This window comes from Drosophila mojavensis, unplaced genomic scaffold, assembly GCF_018153725.1.
Source record: "Drosophila mojavensis isolate 15081-1352.22 unplaced genomic scaffold, ASM1815372v1 contig_82, whole genome shotgun sequence".
NCBI classification, from domain to species: Eukaryota; Metazoa; Arthropoda; class Insecta; order Diptera; family Drosophilidae; genus Drosophila; species Drosophila mojavensis.
Window position 1 is genome coordinate 158424 of NW_025318908.1, and position 23852 is coordinate 182275.

The 23852-nt window shown below is 38.8% G+C and overlaps 3 protein-coding genes and 1 long non-coding RNA gene across 5 annotated transcripts in view; 2 read left to right on the forward strand and 2 right to left on the reverse strand.

Annotated features, from left to right (window-relative positions):
* The window catches only part of LOC6581089 (neuropeptide CCHamide-2 receptor), a 34683-nt gene extending 19600 nt beyond the window's left edge, over nucleotides 1-15083 (reverse strand). For both annotated transcript variants that reach the window (XM_044011370.1, XM_002006811.4), the window contains exon 1: nucleotides 14732-15083. The gene's annotated coding sequence lies outside the window, so the exon portion shown is untranslated. The remainder of the gene's footprint in view (nucleotides 1-14731) is intronic.
* On the forward strand, nucleotides 12298-13873 carry LOC116804123. The gene is made up of 2 exons (XR_004364164.2): nucleotides 12298-12339; nucleotides 12433-13873. It is a non-coding gene; the product is annotated as an uncharacterized LOC116804123 (long non-coding RNA).
* Nucleotides 15084-15911: 828 nt separating the features above from the next.
* LOC116804082 lies at nucleotides 15912-16218 on the reverse strand. Its single transcript, XM_032729894.2, has one exon. It carries the CDS (start codon nucleotides 16187-16189, stop codon nucleotides 16001-16003), a length of 189 nt encoding a protein of 62 aa, XP_032585785.1. The 5' UTR covers nucleotides 16190-16218; the 3' UTR covers nucleotides 15912-16000.
* Nucleotides 16219-16834: 616 nt separating this feature from the next.
* Nucleotides 16835-17212, forward strand: LOC6581091. The gene has a single exon (XM_002006813.4). The coding sequence runs from the start codon at nucleotides 16877-16879 to the stop codon at nucleotides 17066-17068; it is 192 nt and encodes a 63-aa protein (XP_002006849.1). The 5' UTR covers nucleotides 16835-16876; the 3' UTR covers nucleotides 17069-17212.
* The last annotated feature ends 6640 nt before the right edge of the window (nucleotides 17213-23852 follow it).

Consider the following 23852-nt stretch of genomic DNA (forward strand, 5'->3'; position numbering starts at 1 on the left):
AGGAGTGTGTTGAATGATGATGTTTGTTGAATAGTTAATTAACTTAAAATGCCTTTAATACTCTACATAACAGAAGCAAAAGCGAATTCTTGTACAACCTAAGCCTTATTCAGGCTTCCGTTTCAACCTGAGCCGTCCCGTATACATATATGTATATTTTTAATCGCTACTTAACAATGACAGCTGCTGATCTGTGATTGCTGTCGAAACAAAAAGAGAGGGAAGAGAGAAGCAAGTGTCTAAAAGAGATAGCGAGACAGTCAGCCGAGTCATGTGTAGACAATTTCAGCCGCCGGCTTTTATTTAAAAATTTATCATAATCTGTAAAGCACTTTTGCCGAATGGACCAGCCCCTCCTGCGAGGCTCGTAGCTCATTTTATCAGTGGCCAACAGACACAGACACTGGCATAGGCACAGGCCCAGGCATTTCACAATCACAGAAGTGGGGGAGGAGGTGTGCGGCAGTCGCTGACGCTGACGTAGGCGCCGACGTTCCGGCCACGACGTGGCGTGATTAATTATTTGGCAAATATTTGAAATGCCCCGAGTGGTTTCCATTACAGCACAATAGCTACTGCTACGGGGCTGCTGGCACAGGGTATGCCCCACAGGGTGTAATACGAACGTAATGAAAATCTGGGAATTCATTCAAATGCTCGCCCCATTGCCTCTGCACGTACATTTAATTAATTTTTTCCCCGCTTTTATTTAACTTTTGATGCATGCCATTGACCGATTGATGTACAGCGGCATTTGTTTGCTTTCCCAATGCGCGAAAGATAAACAAGCTCCACTTAGTATATGTATTATTTTGATCGCTTCCGAAATACCCTACGATTAAGAAGGAGAAGGACTTAGATAAATATTTAATTTGTTGACAACAAAAAATACTTGAAGTAGTGGAAATATTGGAAATAAATAAAGATAGATTGACTATTGAGTAGGGTTGAAATGAAAAGCGATCACGAGAAGACGATCCCATTTCACTTAGAAGGTGAAGACATTAGTCGAGTATGGTTGAGTAGTAGTTGTTTGTAGTTGAGTATGGTATATAAATTACAATTCTAGCATGAGTGCATATAAAAATGACAAATTGACTTTCATTCCCACGGACCAAGTATTATACAATATCAGATTATCTTCTAATTGCTCTTATTCACAAACCAGCTTAGTTCCCTTTGCTGGTTTAGCTTAGGTCATTTATCTGGTCACACCAGAAGAACTAACCAAGATTATAGTTCCAGTGTTGAGAGTGAAAAGCTTTCTAGGTCTTAATTTAAGTAAGAATAAATACGCAGATTGTGAAAGATGGACAGAAATGATATGCCGATTCTAGCTCTTCTCTCTAGTTAACACGTAACAATATCAATTCACTAATAAACTCAACTATATTTCTATCTTTTCGATTGATTTACAGCATATTCTGAAGTGGAACAGGCTCAAGAGTATCTCTTTTGGTTAGCCCTGACTATTTGGCCCACGCGTCGTATGCGTTATTTTTATAGTCACTTCCAATTACTTTTAGCACTCAAACTCTTGCATGCAAATATTTTAATTGATTTCATGTGGCTGTGTGGCCTTGCTCTACGCAGTATCTGTAAATATTTCTCTTTGAGTGGCAGCCTCGGCCTCAACCTCAGACCACGAACTGTTTATAGCGCCAAAATTGTTTACAGCACAATCGACTCACGCACCAAGCAGGCATTAGTTCGATTAATTCGATTTAATTTTGATGGCAACATAGACTGGATAAGTCGGCCAGCATCTACCCTAATTAATGCATTAAAGCTCCCACAGAAACAGAATAAATTAGGCACAGGTCGCATTATCATCGCAAATACCTAAGCAAGCAAAGAAAAATTTGAAAAAGTAACAGGTTTCAACTACGCATTTCACGTGGTATAGCTCCCCGCCATGCTTGGGGTATTAGCGTAGTAACTATGCAACCAAGCGGAAAACAAAGACAAAGCCAACAACACGAAAACAAATAATGTGAAAGTTGCAAGTGAAGTGGAAAACATTTAAATTGACTTTTGAATTAAGCGTGTCAAATGTCGAGATATCTGATCTGACGACTATCCATACTGCGAATAATATTAATATACTCAAGAACGAAATGAGCTGTCCAAAATGTTTAGCTTATGCTTCGGGGAATCATACTAGGAATGATGATTCTCAATTATCTATTATTCAATACTATTATGTATTCATGATGATTCTCAATTATCTATTATTCAATACTAAAAGTATATCACCCTCTCCTGCATCATGCCATAGCAAACTTCTGTTCCCATGAATAGGATTTGCAATCAATAATAAATACCAAGCACCCCAGAATGAGCTCCCTTGCACCACGCCCTTCTACTGTTAAGCCCATGTCATGCTAAAATGTGACATTCCACTTACATTTTTTATAAATGCATTCACCTTAATCCAAAATTTATTACAGATTGGTTAACTGTAACAGATGGTTCCCGTAGGAGTCATGCCTTACAGTTTTCCGCCCCGACACCGGCTCCAGCCTTCTTTCTTCCGGGCGGAAATCTGTCAGTACTCGAGAAATGCTGCGAATTCCAATTTGAAATTTACCGATAAATTGTTCAGTGTCGCCGCATTTGCGAACTGAAAAAAAAAATAAATAAATAAATAACAAAAAAAAACTAAACAAAAAACGAAGAAGGCAAACAAGTACCTGATTCTAAATCTGATTTAAAATTGATATTGCATTGTTTATGGCGCCATGCCCCATGCCCCATGCCTCCCGCCCAACTGTGCGCCTGACAAAATTGATAAGGGACCTGAGATGCTGCTGCTGCCACTCGGGTCCTGGCTGCTTGCCATTTTTGAGTCCATGCTGACTAATTGGCAAAATCATGCCACGGGGATATAGAGCAGGGAAGGGGCATGCCGAAAGGCAGCTCGAAATTTATTGTCAACATAATTCAGACCAAATTCAATTTGGACCGCATGCAAACACATGAGGCACAGAGACGCAGCAGGCTCCGACATAAGCCAACAATTTTCTGCAACTAAATTACGCTCCACGTGCTGCCTATGGACAAAAGCGAGCTGAATGGAGTGATTGGGTAATCTGAATAAAGCAGCGCCCGATATGGGACAACAAGCTCAACGCGACGAAATTCCCTATTCGACTTGCGGTCAGAATTGGTTCTATGGAATGTCCGTTAGAACACAAAAATCCCTTATCAATCACTAGAGCAAGGCGACACAAGCTACTTAAACTAATTTATGGCGAGAAAAATGGTTTTATTCAAATTACTATGTACTACTACGTAAGCTCGATTTAAAAGCAAATGAAATGTTTTCATACTACTAATAATAAAATCAGTCTTTAGGCCTTGTGAGATTACTTTTGGTTATATAGTAATTTGGTAATATTTTTCAATCCACTTATCTATATGATGAAAATATCTCACTCCCAGTCAGATAATCTCAATTCCCCTCTATTCTATCAAGAGAGGGCGATTCACAGAGAGAGCGAGTGAAAGTAAGAGGGAGGCAACTCTCACTTCCCGTCTATCTCTCTCTCTCGCTCTCCGTCTCTCCTATCTCGTATCTCTCCGTCTCTCACTCTCTCTTCCCTCTCACTCTCCCTCCCTTTTTCTTTTTCCCTCTCTCTCGCTCTTACTCTTTCTCTGTCTCTTTCTCTCTGTCTGTCGTATTTCATATCTCTGTCTCTCTCATTCTTTCTCTCCTGTCCGTCCATTTCCCTCTCTATCTTACTATTTCTCCATTCCCTTTTTCATATATCTGCGTTTCTAACTCTTTCTCCCCTCTCACTCAGCGCCCTTTTCTCTCTCTCTCTCTCTCTCTCTCTCTCTCTCTCTCTCTCTGAGAGAAGCCTTTTTGTTCTTTGTTTGTAAGCAGAAAGATGAATGTGGCTCTCCCAATTCAGATGGCAGACACAAAAAAAGAAAAACAAAACCCGAGCAAAGTCTGGATCTGGAATTGGAATGAGAAGATACAAAAAAAAAAACACAAACAATTTTTGCGTGCAGATTCTTTATTTCATATTCGTTCTTTATCTTTGCAATTTTCGTGCATTATTTATAGAATTTGTGGTCAGTGAGTGGTGGTGCACGCCACGCCCCCTCCCGCTCGTTCTGGGGCAATGAGTTTATGATAAATGAGCCAAGTTAATCATCAACCCGTTGGGCGGTGCAAAGTGCCCGCCCACTCAATGCATACAAAAACAAGAAAGTACAGGCAGAGAGAGCGAGAGAGAGAAGCGGAAATTGGGAAGGGAATACGTAAAGAAATTTGTGTTGGACAGTGTGGAGAGTTGGTTTGTTAATGCAGGTGCCAGAACCATGGGGTGATGCTCAACTATTTATAAGAGAACACAATCAGCCAGAAGGTCTTGACGTCAATGCTTACCCGATGATGTTGTAAATGTTAAAGCTGGTGTTACTCAAAACAAGGCCAATGGGGAGAGGGCTGTAATTGATGGATGGCGTTCATCCAAGATTAATGTTGTGGCAAACTTTAACCCCGACACACTATCAAAAATTAGCTTAGAATAAGTCCCGTGGATTTCACAATTGGCATTAAGCGAACCAATTGATGAAAACGACCACCAAGAAGGCAGACCATTTATCACGGAACTGAACAAAATCTGCATGCAGAATGACACAGCCCACATCCTTCGCCAAACACGTAGTTGTCACGGCATTATCGAAAGCTCCTCATGCCTACTAAGCTTATCCAACGGCATATTCCATTCGAAGTGCTGTCACCTGCTGCGAAAGCAAAATCACGAGCTTAGATTACACACGTCGTAGGCACATTATCCACATCAGCAGATTGAGTTACTATAACTCGGCTACCCGGCTGCTCTTCTACTCAGCAGCTCCATTTGCCATTTGCCATTTGCCATGTCGCCTGCCATCAGTTGACAGGCTGTCAATGTGCTGAGTCCCTCATATGAGCACATCCATTCATGCCCAGTCAGGTGGCTTCGATTCCTGACTTGGCTGGCGCAGCCTTCGGCCAGCTGTGGTGTTCGCTTGGCACACGTTTATTCTGTTTCTGCTTTGCATTTATTTAATTTCCTATTTATGGCATATCTATATTAAAAGACTGACTCACTGACTCACAAGTCTGCGCTCTATGCAAATGGAAATCGTAATTGAATTTTCGTTGATTGTTCATGTGAAACAGCCAGATATGGCAACTTATATACGTATTTACATTTGCACGTGACAAGTAGACAACTGTGAGCAGAAACAAAGATTTTATTCAGCCTGAACAGCATTTCGATTCATTCATTCAATTAAATGACCACATTCGGTCCAACTCAGAGCCGATTGAAGCCAGACGAATCAAATAAAATCAAAATTATATTAGGTAAACGGGATTGATTTGCATTTATTAATAATATAATAAATAAATGCAATTTCATATCTACCTTTCTACATCGATTTTCTGATTAATATTCCTTTGGTTTTTATATGATATGGGGGAATCAAAATATATTGGAGAATAAAATTGAATATGTGACAGACCATCAATGTCCCGACTCTGCCTGAAAGTACTTCAGTGATCCGAGACTGCAAGGATTCCTGATTAATTTCTTATTGTTCTAGAAATACCATTATGAGGTCTCATATTCAGATAGCTTGAACCAAATTTACTCTAAACATGCAATGAGTTGATTAGCCATCTCGTTATCCCTGACCACTGATAAAACAATGAGAGAGTCCTTTAAGGATGGAAAGCATAATTGAGCAATTAAGGCAAAGCCCAAGACCAGAGCCTGTGCCTCCCCTGTCTGAGCTTCAGCTTGGGCCCCAACGTGTGCCTTTTATGGAGACTCATTAATAACTGGCGTTGACATTAATCAGTTTAATATGACAAATTAATTTGAGTGCTTTAAAGGGCCGTTAAAGCACTACGTAATATGAACAATTTCGATAAAATGCGATTTAAATGATGTAAACACGTCCCGTGCAGATATGACCGCATTCATCACATGGAAATGAAATTGCGGCGAAGGAAACTGTAAAACCTGAATTGAATCAAGCGCATATTAAATTGCCAAATGAAAATTGAATGCAAACTGTGAACGGAAACGGAAACCGAGAGGAAGCTCAAGAAGAGATAACAAGGTATTATTGCAAGCCATACAATAAGCAAAGCTTTAAAGTTCATAATAAGTTCTTAAGACATGTGCTTTGAGTGCCAGATCTGGGCACAAGGCCCAAAGCCAGACCAAAGGAATCAACTGTCACAAAAGGACAGCGAAGATTGAGCGCGTCGGCAATCGGAGGTCTCGTCTCACATAAATCAATTCAGCCTTTAACTTAATGGCCCTAGCAACCGAAAATATTTCAGAGTCCCGGCCTCATGTGAAGTAAGTGACTAGCAGATACCCTAGATTGATTAGCTAACAGTTAGACAAGATTAAATAAAGTGCTGCAAGCCTATGGATACTCTGTAACGTTTGTCATAGTCGATAACGATCTGTGTTCGATATCGATATCGAGCGAGTGGGTGTATTTTATCCAATATATTAGGTATATATATTTTCTTATCATTTATATATTTAGTTTATTTAATTTCACATGACACACGTAATTCTAAGTAAAGCTCAAGTTCTTTACTTCTTTACTTTATTATCATATATATATTATCATTAATATATCTGCAATTGCAAACTAAAATAAGCCTCTCTACACTTTCAGTCAGCTGCAGGGTATCAAAACCGGAGGGAAAAAACAATTTGGAGCCAGGTCGTTGGGCACATAAATATCAATTTTCTCAACCTATTGACAAGCATCACCAGTATCGCAAATGGAAGGAAATTTATTATTACAGGTATACATATAAAGAGATGTTTGTTTCGTTAATATACGGTCAAAGATGTGCGATAAAAACACCTTATAAAGACTCGTAAACATGAACGATGACTGCTCTAGATTGGGGAGACGACACCTTGACAAACACATTTGTTATCAATTAAAACGCGACCAGGCCAGACACAACTCCGGATATTTGGGGGCAATAAAAATGCCAGCACGAGAATTACACAGGCAAACATCTGGGCAAAAGTTGACCGGGCGTGCCGCCATTACTCAGTATTTATAGCTAAACTCAATTGAAGACTGCTGCTCCGTTCCCCAGCTCTGCTTGTCGGCTGTCACAGAAGTTGCATGGAATTTTCCCGACCTCGATATATTGCCGCCAAATGGCAAGCCTATGCAAGACTGAGTTGACATGTGTCCAACTTTTAAAACAAATAATTAAAGCTCAGACCTACGAGGCGCTTTAAAGAAGTGGATGAGTGTGATGTAATGTGCATGCATGTGTCTGTGAGTGCGTGCGTGCGTATGCGTGTGTGAGGAAAGCATTTAAAACTACCGGAAAGCCCAGAGGTATTTCACTCGTGGCACTAATTTTTGGTATTGAGGCTATGTGGAGAAAGTCACTAAGCAAACAAATATGACTGGAGACAAATCCCAGCGTGTGGATGGCAATTGCTGGCCTGAAAATATTTATGATGAGTGTATATAAAATATTAAGGATCATTTCGTGCATCAAAGTTTAAGCTGTCAGCATAGGAACTTAACTTTCGAGAACTTGCGGACAAAATGTCAACAGTGAGTAAATTATTTTGCGAAACATGAGTTTTGTAGAGGCCAGGTGAAAAGGTACAACTTTAATGCCTTGTGTACATTTGATAATACAGGCGAATCCCAGAAACGGATTCAGGAAGTAAATCATTACATAATCCAAAAATAGAAGCTAAAGCCAGTTTATTCGCTTGGCAAAAGTTGACCTCAACAGCAGAAGAACTTTTCGAGCCCCCATTGACGAGGCCAGTGATATATACTAATATTTTGCAGCTGAAGTCAAGAGATTAAAGGGTTGCAAAGTTTTTGGAGTTTAATGTTAATCACATTTGCCAACCCAAAATAAGAGTATGTATGTATATATGTATGTTTAGCTAAATTCAAATAATGATCTGGGCGAGCGTGCGTGTGTGTGTGGGTGAGTGTTTTAATGCCGCACATGAAAATAATCAAATGATTGTCAAGCGCGAACACAAAATATAAATTTGCCCCTATGGGCATATTATGACGTTACGTATACGCCACGTGCGCTGCGACAATTTGATTACCCGCAAAAAGTTTTCCGCAGCGGAACGCCAAACAGTCAGCGAATCCTCCATTATACCTATTTGTCTAGGGTAATCATGTGTACAAGATGAAATGGAGGCGGGAGGAGTCAAGAGAGCAGGGTAGCTGAATTCGAAGTGCCCTTATCTAAAATGAATATTTGGCATCTGCTCTGAAATAATAATCAATATTTTACCTGTTCATGAGTTCTATCAATAATCGCATTTTCCTCTGCTCGTATAACCATTGATATTATTTCAGCAATTGGTTTTGATTTTTTTTTAATAAAATTTGAAACAAATTAAATTGAAAATCTTTTAAAGCAGTTTAAGAGATAAATATATATTGTGATTTATCTGACAGACATGTGTTAGAAAAGACATCTCGTTCAAATTTGTGGAACAACTAGGAAAACTTAGTGGAAAGAGAGTTCAAGCATGAGCATGTCATGCGCCCAGCATATAAATAATATTCGATAGCCTCTGCGTTATCTGAAGCCAAGTCATCCCTTAGTTATGGCAGCGGCTAAGGAAAATGTAACCTGAACCTAGACAACAGCTCAGACAATCTAGTGTGCGTGAAAAATGTAACCTTCCAGTGGCTGGAAATGGTATTAAGACTCTCATATTAGGTATAAAAGACGAGTATTTTACGAAAATAGACAGTACAGCTCAAACCTCAAATTCAGCAAATGTGGAATGACTCTGGAGCAAGTATGTTAAGCCCTGTAAGGACCCATCGAGTAGCACCCGAGCATAGAGTAAAGCACGGGACTTTTTCCTGGTGTTTACCCAATAGATAAAATATATCTTTGCAATTTATAATAGATATTTCCAATACGTTTCACTTTCTACTTTAGAATGCGATGTCCGACTACTTTTAAAAAACATAAAAAATTAAGAATTTTAATAATAGATCAATATTGTGCACCACAATTTAAGCTGCTGTAAAAACTAAAAATGAAGAGCATAAGCAAAAGCAGCCAAATGTAGTTAAAGCAGTCCCATAATTCTCACATTGACAAGCATCAGAATTGTTCACTTGGAAATTCAATTATGCCAAAGTGGAAAATTGGGGCTTAAGCTTAGAAATACTTGTAATCTAGATTCAGAGACAAAACAACCTAAGATTATTTACTGGAGGAAATTGTAATTCAGAAAATGTTTTACTAGCACGTGCAATTTTTACTTTTTATTATCACACGACTTACATATATCTGAATTTTAGCGTAAATAGGCCTGACAGACAGTCAGACTCGTGTCAGTTGTTACGAATCTATTATCAATAATCCTGCTCAAGAAGCTAAAGGAGTGCGTGAGAATAACAGTGTAGAGACTTGGCGGCTCTCAAATACACTCTTATCAGTCGCACGCGTGCGACGAGTGAGTGAGTGACATTAATTAGACACCGTCCTGGCATTGGGATGATTGCGTAAACACACAACTTTTGTCATCAAATGGAGCGAATGCTGCAACGTGATGATTTCCAGCTAGTCCGCGGCATACGCAACAATTATGAAACAAAAAGGTGAAAAAGGAGCAAGAGAAGGCCGAGTAAAGAAAGAACGGAGGGAAACATTAATTAAGCAAATTTGCAGCCGGTGCAAGGTGAGGGGCGGGTAAACGAATGAGAAAGGGTGCGCGGCCCACTCGCGCTCGGTAGTGATGGCGCGCACGCTAATTGGCCACAAATGCTTTTGACTTTAAGCACAGTCATGTGGGCCGTGCTGGGGCGCTGATTGACAAGTCGATTGACAAACTGATTGAGCAAGTGAAGCAGCGGCAGTCATTCGACTGAGTGACTGATTGGTTTGGCTCAGGCTAATTCCGGGCATCTCATTTGCCGCGAATTCGATTTCGGTCTCGACTGAACTTTCCGCGGGGCCGTTTGGCAATATGGGCGTGGCACTCGGCCACTGGCAACAATTTCAATTTGGCAGCTTTCACTCCGTTTAATTACAACAATTCGAGTGTTTATTTGCTCCGACTTTAGGCAGCTGCCTCTGGCCTCAAAACAAACTTATCTGAGGTTTTCGCGCTCGTTTATCTCTATGCAAAAAGATGCAAAGAATTCCATTTATTTCATTTCGCGATACGCATTTTGAGGAAATAATGCAGAGCGGAACACCAACTTAAAATTGAATTTAAGGACCAGATTTAAGATTCCCTTGCACCTAAAGGTGACGAATAATACATACACGAACATAATGTAATTTAAACTATATGTAAATGGTGTACAAATAGAAATAATATTTATATATTTTATTTATTTCCTGCTTTGAAAAACAGTAAATAAACTAAATTGAATTGAAATCTACTTAGAGAACGTTTAGATATACATATACAAAACAAGAACGTTGCCGTTGGGCGTTACCAACTGGAGAATACTCATTCACATCCCATCAGTAATTTAGTAGCTAAGTTTTAAGTTTCTAGCTCCAATACTGTAGAAAAAGCAGCTTTTCCCAAATTGCCACGCCCCTGCTGCGCGTATACACCTCATTTTTGGCCAGTTCTTAGAACGAGCTAACAGTAACCGAGAGAGATTTGGATGCATACGCGTCAAAAATTAAAAAATTATAGGGTATTTTCGATATGCCACACCCTTAAAAGGGCGTAACAATTATTTTTGGGTCATCGATAGAGGAGGTTACCAGTAACTCAACTATCCAAATTTCAAGCTTCTAGCTCCTATATTTTGGGAGACATAAGCTTTTGCGGTTTGCCATAGCTTTTTTGTCTTGGGTGGTCAACCCAAGTATATATACCAAATTTTAGGTCTCTAGCATCAATAGTGTCCAAAATATAGCAAATTTGAAAAATCACATATCTATATAGAATCATAACATTAGCTCACGTGCTAGCTTCAAAACTCTAGGAAATACACTTTTATCCCATTTGCCACGCCCCCAATGGTCGTAGATATATCCACTATAGCTTGTTAGTCTTGGGTGATCAGCACGAATCTACATTCTCTTCTACTAATATAATTTATGGCATGTCGGAAAATGCATTGCCCGAATTGGGAAAATTTTAGCACTATAGATCGGAGATATACACGAGTATGTGTTTCAAGTTTCATGTCTCTAGCTTCAATAGCGCCAAAGTAAACTGCGTTCATACGTACATTCACTGTCGTGAATGAGTCTAAAAACTTTTGTTTAAATGTAAGCAAAACTAAAATGATTAGAATTGGATAATAACAATAAATACAACGACATAAGCAAGTACATAGCAGTGCCCTAGTCAAGGCTACTCGAATAGAAGATTCTCCTAACCCTGCAACTGCGATGGAGCTGCCCTTGGGTTTTAATATAAAGCTTCTTTAAATAATGGCATTCTTTTTATACCCTGAACCCACTTTCAATGGGAAATCAGGGTATAATGGTTTTGTTGAAATGTATGTAACAGGCAAAAGGAGGCGTGGCAGACCCCACAAAGTATATATATTCTTGATCAGGGCGACGAGCTGAGTTGATTTAGCACTGTCCGTCTGTCCTTGAAATTTGTTTTCCTAGGTCCATGTGTTTGCTTTAAAAATGGATAACTTGCCCCTTTATTTTGTTATCGATTAAAAATATTATCGAAAACCAGTAATAAATTTATATCGACTACATCTTTAAAGCTAGAGTCGCCAAAATTTAAATGTAGATTCAAATATACTTTATAGAACTTCGTTTTTTTCTCAAAATTTACCCACTTCCCTTATATTTACGCGTATTTCAAATACTAGAGACTTATGCTTTGGCAAATTAATGCATATCTATGTTATATTCATAATCTGAAAGTTTCATGAAGATAGTCCATCCACAGGAAAAGTTAATAAGCAATTAAGTTTCCATAGTAAACCACCACTGCAGCCAATGCGTGTTCATGCGTGCGTGCGTATGTCTGCGTGTGTGAGTGAGTGTGTGCATGTGAGAATAACTATTGAAATATCTGTCGCCCGAAGGGTTCAGAGGATCTCGTAGTCTTGCAGTGTCTTTTTTTTTTTTTTTTTTTGATGCAACGAAATTACGATTTAATTCAGTGACGCAATGTACAATGAAGCAATGATTGCTATTGAGGATCTTTGCATTGTTATTGAGAATTTACTCAGTAGGCTTGATAACAGTGACAGTTTTCGGTCATGCTCTCATGTTAATCAATTATTAAACATTTTATTAATACGTGAACGTGATTAAAAAATATACGTGTAGAGGTAAATCAAATAATGAGCGATCGAATACAATATTACGTCCCTGTTTATCACCAAACACTTTTTCAACTTGATTTATTTATGTTTGACTAACAGACAACAATACCACGAAAACGCAAGGTGGCTAATTTGAGTCGTCGCACACTCAAACCTAGAGGCATGCAAGATAGCAGAGCACAGAGATCAGATGAAGAACGGCAACAAAGCAACGCAGATGTCCGTGTGAGCCTGGCGAAGTTACGTGCATCATAATTGAAAGAGGCACGAAATGAGCGAAACCAGGAAAACAATAAGAGCGAAGAGAAGCACGCAGATTCGTAGTCAACAGCCGTAGAGGAATTGACTGACAACATCAACAAGTACTTCGAGCATTAACCTCACATTCATTTCTTCACCTAGCATTTCAGTATGAGCCTGATGTGGAATATTACGCTCATTCCAAAGTGGTCATTGGTACATTAAATTTAAAAATGCCCTTAAATTTAAAAATGAGCCGGTCGGGATGTGTTGCTCATCAGGAAAAGTAAAACTCATGGAAATTGATACACCGCCGGAATTGCACGGCTTTCTTATTCAGACTCTTTACTGTTCTTGCAGTCAATTCGAAAATTCAATTCATGTTTTCAAATGAGATCGTTTGGAGCAACGGAAATAATTGAAAATACAGCTGCAAATAATCAACAATTTAATTCCACATTCAAAATCAAAGGCCAAGTTTACTTAATAATCCAGATGCAGATTGTAACATTACAAAACAATCATCCATGGCCACTGTGCTGAAACAGTGTAAAATTATTATCTGGGATGAACCATGGCACATAAGCATTCGCTAGAGGCAAAGCAACGCTTGCCGGGCTTTCTTATTATATCTTATTACGTACATACAGTAGAATCCGGTTATAGCGACACTCAAGGGACCGTCGATTTCACGTCGCTATACCCGGAGGACGCTTTAACCAGAAAGAGTAAAAAAATATTTTATTTTTTTTTTTCATTTTTTTTACGGTTGCCATGTTGCTTTTACTATAAAACAATTTAAATTTTTAGTCAAAACCATTTTTTATAAACTTCTTTCAATAACATGGTTTAGAAACATTTTTGTGACGTCGGCGTTGTACTTTGTCTCTCTCCCTCTCTCTGTCTTAGCAGCATTTGTGGCGTTGCTACGCACACAAGTAAGGGTACTGATCACTGATCAAAACATACATGTATACATTTCTAACAGAGTCTTTTTATGCTGAAATTTGCTGTCATTACTTCGCGATTTTTTTTTTTAATCACGTCGTAATAACCGGTGATTGACTCAAAAATATGAAAAAAATCGTCGGCATAAGCGGATTGTCGTTAAAAGCGGAGACGTACTAAGCGGAGGCTCTTTCATGTGAGTTTGTATGGGGACCAACCAAGACATCGAATTTTCGTCAACATAACCGGTTGGACGCTTTAAGCGGAGTCGTTATAACCGGATTCTACTGTATATCAAATTCGTGACACATTTTTAAGAGATCAACAATAAATTATTCGTTACCATCATGAATTTTGTACTGTAAATCTATAAAAACCTATATTTTTTATCAAATCTAATTTAATATTATGTACCTAGCCCTCACACTCCAAAGCTGTAAAAATTACAATTGTTACTTGTCACGCCCATATGGGCTTACGTACAGTAGTATAGATATACTATTATATATTATCATCGTTTCTTAGATCACAACGGCTATAAGGCCGGGATCAACAATTGTGAATTTGTTTCTTCAAAATGCAAATATTAAAAACAAAAACAATTTAATAGAATTTAAAAAATAATAAAAAGCAAAAACTATAACAAATTTTAATTATTGAATTAAATGACATAATTAAGTAATTGTAAGCCAATAGACAAAAAAATGTATTATTAAAATAAATGTCGAATCGAACATGTAATATAATAAAAAGATCCTCATATTTTCAGCATAAATATTTGTTGAGTGTCAACTCAGATTTTTTTTTAAAGCAAAACTTTAACTGTGAAGATAGAGTGAAAGCCAGTTGAGATTTATGGTAATCCACTTAAAATGTACTTTTTATTTTTTCTTAGATGACAACAAAAACATGTGTCGATATTCAAAGATGTTTTAACTAAATTTTAACACATTGCTTGAAATTTTTTTTTTTTTTTTTTTTTTTTCTTTAGAAAGCAACTTTGTCCTTAAAGCTCGGTGAGCACTGAACAATATGTGAAAAGTGTAGCCGGCAGCTGATGCTGAAACGATTTAAGCCAGGCTAAGCAAATACGCCAATATTTGCAGAAGCCTTTCGGTAAAATCACCGCCATTGACGGCAACTGTTGATTTATGTGCATCCGACTGCCGGCACCTTTCGAATGGAAAAAGAAAATACATTTGCAACTTACAACAAAACTCCCGCAGAGATGTCTGCAGATGATGCAAAAATAAACAGAGCGCCAGTGGTCAATTCAGAAGTCTTCTCCTTTGATTTCTCAGATGTTTCTCTTCGTTTTCAAGCACTAGTCGGCCGGGGCAGACGTCAACGGAATGCGGCACAAATCGAAAGTAGAGCAAATATTTTGTTTTCGGCACGCGCTATCGAAATGTTTTCAGTATAAATTTGTGTTTATTTATGTTTTTGTATTTCCAATAAACTTTGCTTCAGTATTTCAGTTCTTTTTTGGCGTAGCTTCACGTTCGGCTAGCGAGCAGCGACCGTTTGGAACGAATCCGTTTGCAGGACTAAATCGAAAAGCCGGCGCCCGAGTGCGAGGCGCCCAACGAAATCCACACGAAGCAGCCGCACCAAAAGCGCGCTAAATTTACCATCCACATGAAACCAACGGTAAATGGAGTCCACCACGTGTGACTGTGCTCGATGCGCACTGCGCAGTCGCTGCCAACCGCACAAGCGAAGGCGAAGGCGTGCACATTATGCGGGACTCCAGTGTAACAGCTGTGGATTATATTCATTATTGAGCAACTGTTGATATTTCGTGAATAGCTCGCATTTTCATTCATAGCCTCGCAATGGACGGACACGTTTCGCAGCTGCTTTAATGATTCTGAACTCATTTCGCTGCTCAGCAACATGTTTAGAGTCCTTTCCGATTGTTCACCCGTGAGAAAGCTGCTTTTCAGCTCTTCATTTCAGAGCGTTTGTCTAACCACAACAATGTACTTGAGTTTTGTCATCAAAGAACAGCACGTGCGGTTGGTTACCAAGTACCAGAATCTTATATTAGCTAAGCTTCTATCTAACAAGTAGTAATTGATGCGGCAGTAGTAAGTAGTTAAAGAATATCCTTAAAACTATGAGCTAAAGCTAAAGCTGGAGCTTAACGGTTCAGTCAGTGCCTCAATATATATGGCAAGTACATCTAGATTTGAAAAATATATAGCTGCGCTGGGGAGGCTGACGAAGATCGGAATGGAGCTTTCACAGACCAATAGCTAGAACTACGAGGCATTACAGATATACTTGGGTGGATCGCCTTTACAGAGGGATGTAAAGTAAATACATTTTTTCCAGACGGCTCCGTCTGAATGCAAAACTTCATTCCTTATATAAAACAGAACCGCATATTAATGTTCATGAAATTACTTTTCATAATTTTATTGACGACTTCAACTTAATTATAATTCGCTAACGAATTTTGTTGACGTAATATTCTTCAACCACAAATTTTGGTAACTGGGCTCCAAGTTTTCCCCTCAAGGCACTGTGGAGTAGTAGTAAAGAATGGACACAGAGGTGATCTCAGGAGGCATAATGACAGGAATACCGTTCCCTCTGCCGCGGGTGCACTGAATATCACTAAAGCCGCCACGACTGCCAAATAGAGGAGAAACTTGGGAGACATCGTTGTAGATATTCCAGATCAGCTCTGCCGTATGAAGTGAGTTATATTAGAGCTCGTCGCCCTATTTATAGGATGCGAATAGTGTTTTATAGTTTATTTTATTGATACGTCTAGAGTCCACTCTCATTCATTTTATTTACACTAATGACACGCGCTGGCAATACTTTGTATGAAAACAAAAAGCAACACAAGCAAATTGTGCAATCGAGTGCACAAAGTCGCGACAATATAAATATTTAACCAATTAATTCCGCATTTCCATTTTATTCATTATGTAATTCCCTTCACTATAAACTTAGGCGATTCCTTATATCACGTCGACCACCGAAGACGACGAGCTATGGCATATATATATACATAACAACAATTCCGATTATTCCCTTTAAGAATCCGCAGTTAAATAGGTAACAATTAATTTATATTCATTAGTAATGAAATCGAAGTGGGAAATGAATTGAGGTAATACTTGCCATTAATGTTGACTTATTGTCGCACTTCAAATAATACGGGTTTTATTGCTCTCAAAGCGGAAATACATAATCCCATTTGAGTAAATATTTTGCACAACCCAGCAAATAATTACGTTAGATTGAATTAACTTCGACGTTAAGCTAAATAGTATAAATATAGTTGAGTCTGGATAAGCAGACACTTCAAAGCAACAGTAGACGACGAGCAGATACTACGATGTCTCCCAAACTCCTCATCTACTTGACGCTGGTGGCCATGCTAGTGGTCTTTACCGCACCTGCAGCCGAGGGAACGTTCCTTCTCTTTGCATGCCTGACAGGATCACCGCTGTGTCCCTTCCGCACTACGACACCAGTATGTCCAAAGGCAGATACCACATATAATCCAATAACTCGCGAATGTGCATAAAATGCATCGAAGTCAAAGATTGGAATATTCAATGGATATTCCTATCTTATTATATTTTTACAACGGAAAAATGTGAATCGACTATAAAATGATTTTGATTAAATGAGTCTGACAGGCAGAAGGAGTCGTAACTGAGTATTGTAATTAATTGTACTTTCTTTGAAAAATAAAAATAAACAAGTAAGAAAGCTCTAGTCGAGACTGCTCGACTACGAGATCCCCTGAACCCTTGGAGCAATAGATATTTCAATACTTTTTCGCGACTTTCAGCTTACACAAGAAACACGCACACACACGCACGTACGCACACACAGGCATACATACACACACACGCATACAGACACACATACACACACACACGCATACATACACAAACGCATACACACACACACATACACATACAAGCAACCACGCATAAACACGCATGGGCTGCAGTGTGCGCTTACTATGTGAACTTAATTGTTTAATAACTTTTTTTATGGACGTACGATCTTCATGAAACTTTTAGATTATGATTATAACATGAATATGCATGTAATTGCCAAAGCACAACTCTCTAGTATTTGAAATACGCTTTTTACAAAAGTGAGGGTGAGGGGGTGAATTTAGAGGTGGGGGGTAAATTTTAACAAAAACCGAAATTGTATAAATTGCATATAAGCATACATTAAAAATTTGGAGACTCTAGCAATAAAGGTGTAGGAGATATAATTTTATAACTGGTTTTCGATAAGGTTTTTTATCGATAAAAAAAGATCGGGATGAGTTATCGATTTTTAATGATAAACTTGATATGCGCGCTGTAATTACGGACATTTAAAAAAAAAATTGAAGTCTCTAGCTCTTATATCTTCTGAAATCGACGCGTTCATACATACGGACAGACGGACAGACGGACAGACGGACGGACGGACAGACGGACAGACGGACAGACAGACGGACAGGGCCAAATCAACTCAGCTCGTCGCCCTGATCAAGATTATATATACTTTGTGGGGTCTGCCACGCCTCCTTCTGCCTGTTACATACATTTCAACAAAACCATTATACCCTGATTTCCCATTGAAAATGGGTTCAGGGTATAAAAATTTGGCATTACCCATAGCCATTTTAATGGACGCGATATATTCGGAGAGCGTCAACAATGGAACACGTTAACAGTGCAGTCTATACGCCAGTTGTTACAATAGTAAAGTAAAATCAATTTTGGGTCTAATGCAATTGTTAGTTCAGTGATTATTAGTTACTTCCCAATGCTTGAATATATCTCTGCTCATTGTTGTCACCAGCGTATCCCGATCACCCTGTGCAACCTAATCGAACTCAAACAACCCAGCAAAAATGCAAACTTTTTCATAGGGAGCCTTATGCTGTTTAATTTTTGATACCGTTTAAAAAAAGACAAGAAGGCTAAATTTAAGCAACGATTTAAATCGATAACACTGAAGCGGGAAGTCATTGATTATTTTATATAAGGACCAGCGCTTGCTATAAGAAACATATCCCTTGTTACGCCTTAAGATTTCACTCACAATTGCTTCTAGAGTGTCATTTTTCTGAACTAGGTCAAGCCTTAGATCCGCCTTGAGCTTAGAGCTGAAGAGCTCAGAGAAAATTCGTCCGATTAACTTCCTATATTTAATTTCTATTTGTAGCCACCGGTGTTGCCCACGCTGCATGCAACACGAGCATTACGCCAAGCAGCGCCCACATGTTGCGCGTGCCACAAGGCAGCAGCTGGACAATGAGATAGCGCAGTGTAAGGGGTCTGACATGAATTTCCTGTACTTGCAAATCATGCGCCATGAGAAGCAGCTGCGGCAGCTCAGCCTACGCAATACCTGACGTATGAGTGATATTTAATTAATTTGCCGTCTATTTGCAATTTGCGCTATGTAAATGGCGTATACATAACGTAGTCCTGAGGGGCAAGGGCAGGGGTAAGTGTCAACAGCCGCTCGAACGAGTTGTTTGCCCAAGTGGGTTTCGACTCTCATCCCCATCTCCAGCCTCATCTCGCAAAGAAGCACACTTTTTAAAGTCCACAAAAAACTTTGACAGCAGCTTGAAAGGCAACTTTGTGCGCCTCAGGCTGCTGGCAAGTCTCAGCCGAGCATCCAGAAGTCGCCGTGAGCGAATAAATATAAATTGGATTTTTTACACCTTCTAGACTCTGACAATTGATTGTACCTTGCAATTGATTCACTTGCGGGCTTTTATTGTCACTAAAACAGTTGAACGACCACGTTCCTCGCAGTCCATTATATGGACTAGTCCCTAGTCAACAGATTTCTGCTTGTTACTCAAAGCGAAAAATAAGCCTTGTTGCATTTAACATGCACCTTAGCTCAGCGTATTGCATTTTTGTTTGCCTATATATCTGTTTGTATGTCAGTCTGCGTAGCTGTCTCAAAATATGTCTCTCCGTCCGTCTCTTTGTCTGTCTGACAACATCAAGGGACGAAGAAGAACATTTAAGTTGTCTATATGTATCCATGTGTAGACTGCTTGAAGCATCAGAGTCTTCCCATTGCACCAAAATTTATATATAAATACAATTTCATTTCATTTTATATTGTAAATAGTATATTTGTATATATAGCTTAACTAAAATAGAAATAAAGCTCTCTTGTGTTTTAATCAGCGCGAGTTATATGTAGTCAAAACATGGGAAACTACTTGTTTACTTTGAGAGCTTCCAACTTTAAAGCGAAGTAGCCAAGCTAATTATTTGTAGAGATGTAACCCACTGTGTCCGCCTAGTTGGCTTAATATCTAATTAAAAACAAATGGCTTTTGTCAAAGATAGTTCAGTTAGAAAAGCCTAACATAAAGATCAATTGGACGCCCACCAATTGAATACAGTTGAGAAAACTGGCATCCTATTTGGCGAACAAACAAGGTCACTTTTCGGCTCTTACGGCCGAAAATTCGAAAGATAAAGGCTCCGAGTAAGAAAAATCTTTTCACCATAAATAATAAGTCGGCATCACTACAGCCGGATGAGGCTTTCAACAAAGTGAGAGGGGTGAAATCTAAATGTAGGCCCAGTGTGCATAGATCACCTAAAGCTCAATTGCAATGAGCCCTCCCTAGCCGGGACAAGAGCTGCAGCATTTCTTCAGTCACCCAGACCTGATGGGGGTCAGTCGTGCAGTGCAGTAAAGTGAAAAAAGAGTGTGATGTTTCAGCTAGCATTAAAATTTAGAGAAAATATGTAGAGGAAGTACATACTTAAAATACTTACAGGAAACACTTTCACGACATATCTTCCAAACTTCTTCAAACTTCCAAGAGATAAAGATAATATTAAGATTTGTGTATATGCTTAGCGCCATTCTATATTGTTTGAAATATTTTTTTTTTAATTTGGGGACGCGGTTTCCAGAATCTACAAATTACGAAATCTTTGTATTCATCAAATGGACCATCTGATATCTCTAGGTCTAATAGTATCCACTTTAGGCTTTAAAAAATCGAAATGGAATTAGTGATTGTATTCGAGAAAAAAATGGGATGGAATGGAAAAATCCCGCATACAATTTATCCTAACAAGACCAAATTTAGAAAGTAACTTAATTGATTTTGCACGGCATTACATATGTACTTTAAAGTTACAATAGTTATATCCTATTGTATATTACAATTAGTGAGTAAGTAAGCGCAAGTCCTAAAGTTTATCAGAATATCGTAAGGTGAATTGTTAGTTCATAAAGTACCATAATTAGAAATTATGAATTTAATAAGATTTTCGCGTTCAAAATTGCGGCTTGAGCGCGCGAATTACCGGCGATCGACAGTGCAACCTTGCCCAGCGTGCACGCGCGTGGTGAAATGGGTGAAGAAGCTTGCTGTGGTGAAGTTGCATTACCGACGCCGTGGAGAATTCCGTTGCGCAGGTTGGCAAGGCGGGTCAAGCACGAAAGTTTAGTCATTGAGTTACAAAGAGCGGAGAGCTTTTGAGAGGCGAAGCGGCCAAGATTTATTGAAGAAAAGAAGAGCAGAATAGGCCAAATTAAGAGTAAGAATAGAAAAGGAAACAAATTAATTAACTCAGCCCCTTACCACTAACCACTAACCAGAGAACACATAGACTAGACAACTAGTGGAAAGCTTTTTGCACGCTTTTTATGTACATATGTACATACATACATATACTGGCTAAATGGACCCATTTTAAAGAGTGCATCCGTTAGATGTCATAAAAATCATGCAATTAAAAAATACCTATAAAAGTAATAGGAAGTGCACTTGTTACTTTAGTTAATCATCTACTTAAATATAAGCGCGCCTCTTCCGGTCAAACCCAAAATCGTTCACACAATTCTAAGTTGTCGTAGGCACACGTCAATGCTCATGTCGCATGCATATACTTATAAACATACACACACGCACATACATATAAAGGCACTGAACTGCTTCTACAATGATAACCCCATCATTTGTGAGCATCGCGGCCCCTGCGTACACACAATCAAACATATTTATGTAAGTGTGAGCACTTCACAAGATCGACCAAATGCAAATGCTAGGATTTCAAATTGCTATAGCCAGCAAGGGCTTTGCACACAGGCATACAAATGCTCATAGTACATGTAGCATACTGTAAGTGTGTGTGTGCATGCTCGTCGCGAAAACATTTTCATTATGCGCACCAACGCTTTCATACTCTTCCCACAAATAATAACGCAAACGCATGGCAAACGGCTTGAAGAGTTCGGAATACACTTCACTCAGAAGGGAAGACATGGGTTCTTGCTGCGAAGAAATTTCAATTCTTGTGAGCTGCTGCTTGTGCTCACATGCATACATACATATACACATTCGAGAGAGCAGAGAGCATCGAGAGAGAGAGAGAGCAAGGGAACATTGAGCATAGAGGGATCTTTTGTTCAAAAGTTGACCATCTCGGTCGAGCGCATGAAGCGAAATGATTGTGCGTTCGTATTTTTTCGTAGCTCGAGCCTAAAAGTAAGGAGCCGAGCGAGTCCAAAGCTGTCAGGGGTTCTAAAGCCTCAAAAAAAGCGTGCAAAAAGCTTTCCACTAGTTGTCTAGTCTATGTGTTCTCTGGTTAGTGCCAATACTAATCTGGCCGGATTTATAAAGAATAAACAAGTCAGAAAACTTTAGTCGACACTGCACGACTAGATAATACCCTGAACCAAACTAAGAAAAAAACACATTTGGTACGGTTCCAAATTTCTATTTCGATGTATCTAAAAATGTAAATGAAATAAAAAACTCGTTCAATTGCACAGGGTAATATATTTATATTTATGTACATATGTACTGCGAAAACTAATGACATGACGCACGTTTACTAGTTTCAATTGAAAAAATTAAGTACTTTGAATACAATTAAAGTAAGCATAAATTGCGTACTCTGGAGTCGAGCCCGAGAGACTTCTCGATCGAGCGTCGCGCTGCTAGTCACAACGCCACCTCACTTGTTATACCCTAAACCCATTGACAAGTAAGAGTGCTTAAATCCCTGCTCGACTAGGAGATACCCTGAACCCTCCAAGCTGATATTGTAATCATTCTGCATTTCTTTTATGCACACATGCATACACATGCATTCACACGCACGCATAAGCACCCACTCTGCTAACTGCGCAGTAAGCAACGACTGCGCTTGGGCTGCGCTGCAGTGTGGGCAATATTATGAGAATTTACCTCTTGAATGATTTCTTTTGTAGAATGAAACTTTCAGAGCGTGATTATATGGTTATGTGTATGGAATGTGTATACATTCCCAAGCACAAGTCTTTAGAACTTGAAATACGTTTTGTTTGTAATTGTGGGCGAAGGGGGCGTGGTATCCAAAATCTGTATCATGAAATCTGTATTTATGAAATGTATATATACAGTAAAACAGAGGTCTTTCGGTCTAAAAGTATTCAAATTAGGCTGAAAAAAACAAAGATATTTCGATTATTCTCGATAAAAAAAGTTATGAGACGAGTTATCGAACAATTGTGCAATCAAAGTCGCGACAATATAAATATTTAACCAATTAATTCCGCATTTCCATTTTATTCATTATTCCCTTCACTATAAACTTAGGCGATTCCTTATATCACACCTCTACTCTAGCATATTCTAAGAATCTCAGTTGCGATCGATTTTTCTTTGCATTGGGGTTGAATTTCCAGCCACTACACTGGCTTTTCTTTGCTATGGCGACATAACAATAATATGATTTCGATTTAATTACTGTTGCTCGAAACGACGTGGAGGTGCTGTAGGCAGAAGCGCCGGCGATCTTTATTTGAGTTATTTTGACAAACATGTTATTTGACTTGGGTGCGAGTTCAAATCCCGCGGAAAACTCTTTTTTGAAAATTGAAAATTTATGTTATTTTAGCTTATTTTATATTTTTTTAATTTCACAAAAATGTTTCTTTCCGTATTATGAATATCTATTAAACTTATTTATATGTAAAAATATATAACTAGATGGCTCACGCATATAAATGTCATAATTTGGACACTATAAATGCCGATTGCCACGCCCCTAGTGGCCGTAGACTTCTCATTTTTGCCCAGTTCTTAGAACGAGCTAACAGTAACTTAAATGCAAATTTACTTTATTACTGCGTCTTACTAACTACAAGTATCAAATCTTACTACTACTGTTATTTCTCGGGAATGTGGGGAGCCGCCTTTCAATTTAATGCAAATACCTTTAACTTTATGTAATCCAGTTGAGTTATTTCAACTTTCAAGTTCTCGTTTGTTGTTTTATGCTATGCTGCAACACACGTAGAGTGAGTGGCAGACT

Excerpts from the sequence above, each read along its gene's own strand:
- LOC6581091 (XM_002006813.4), top strand. The coding sequence starts at position 16,877 with ATGTCTCCCAAACTCCTCATCTACTTGACGCTGGTGGCCATGCTAGTG.
- LOC116804082 (XM_032729894.2), bottom strand. The coding sequence starts at position 16,189 with ATGTCTCCCAAGTTTCTCCTCTATTTGGCAGTCGTGGCGGCTTTAGTG.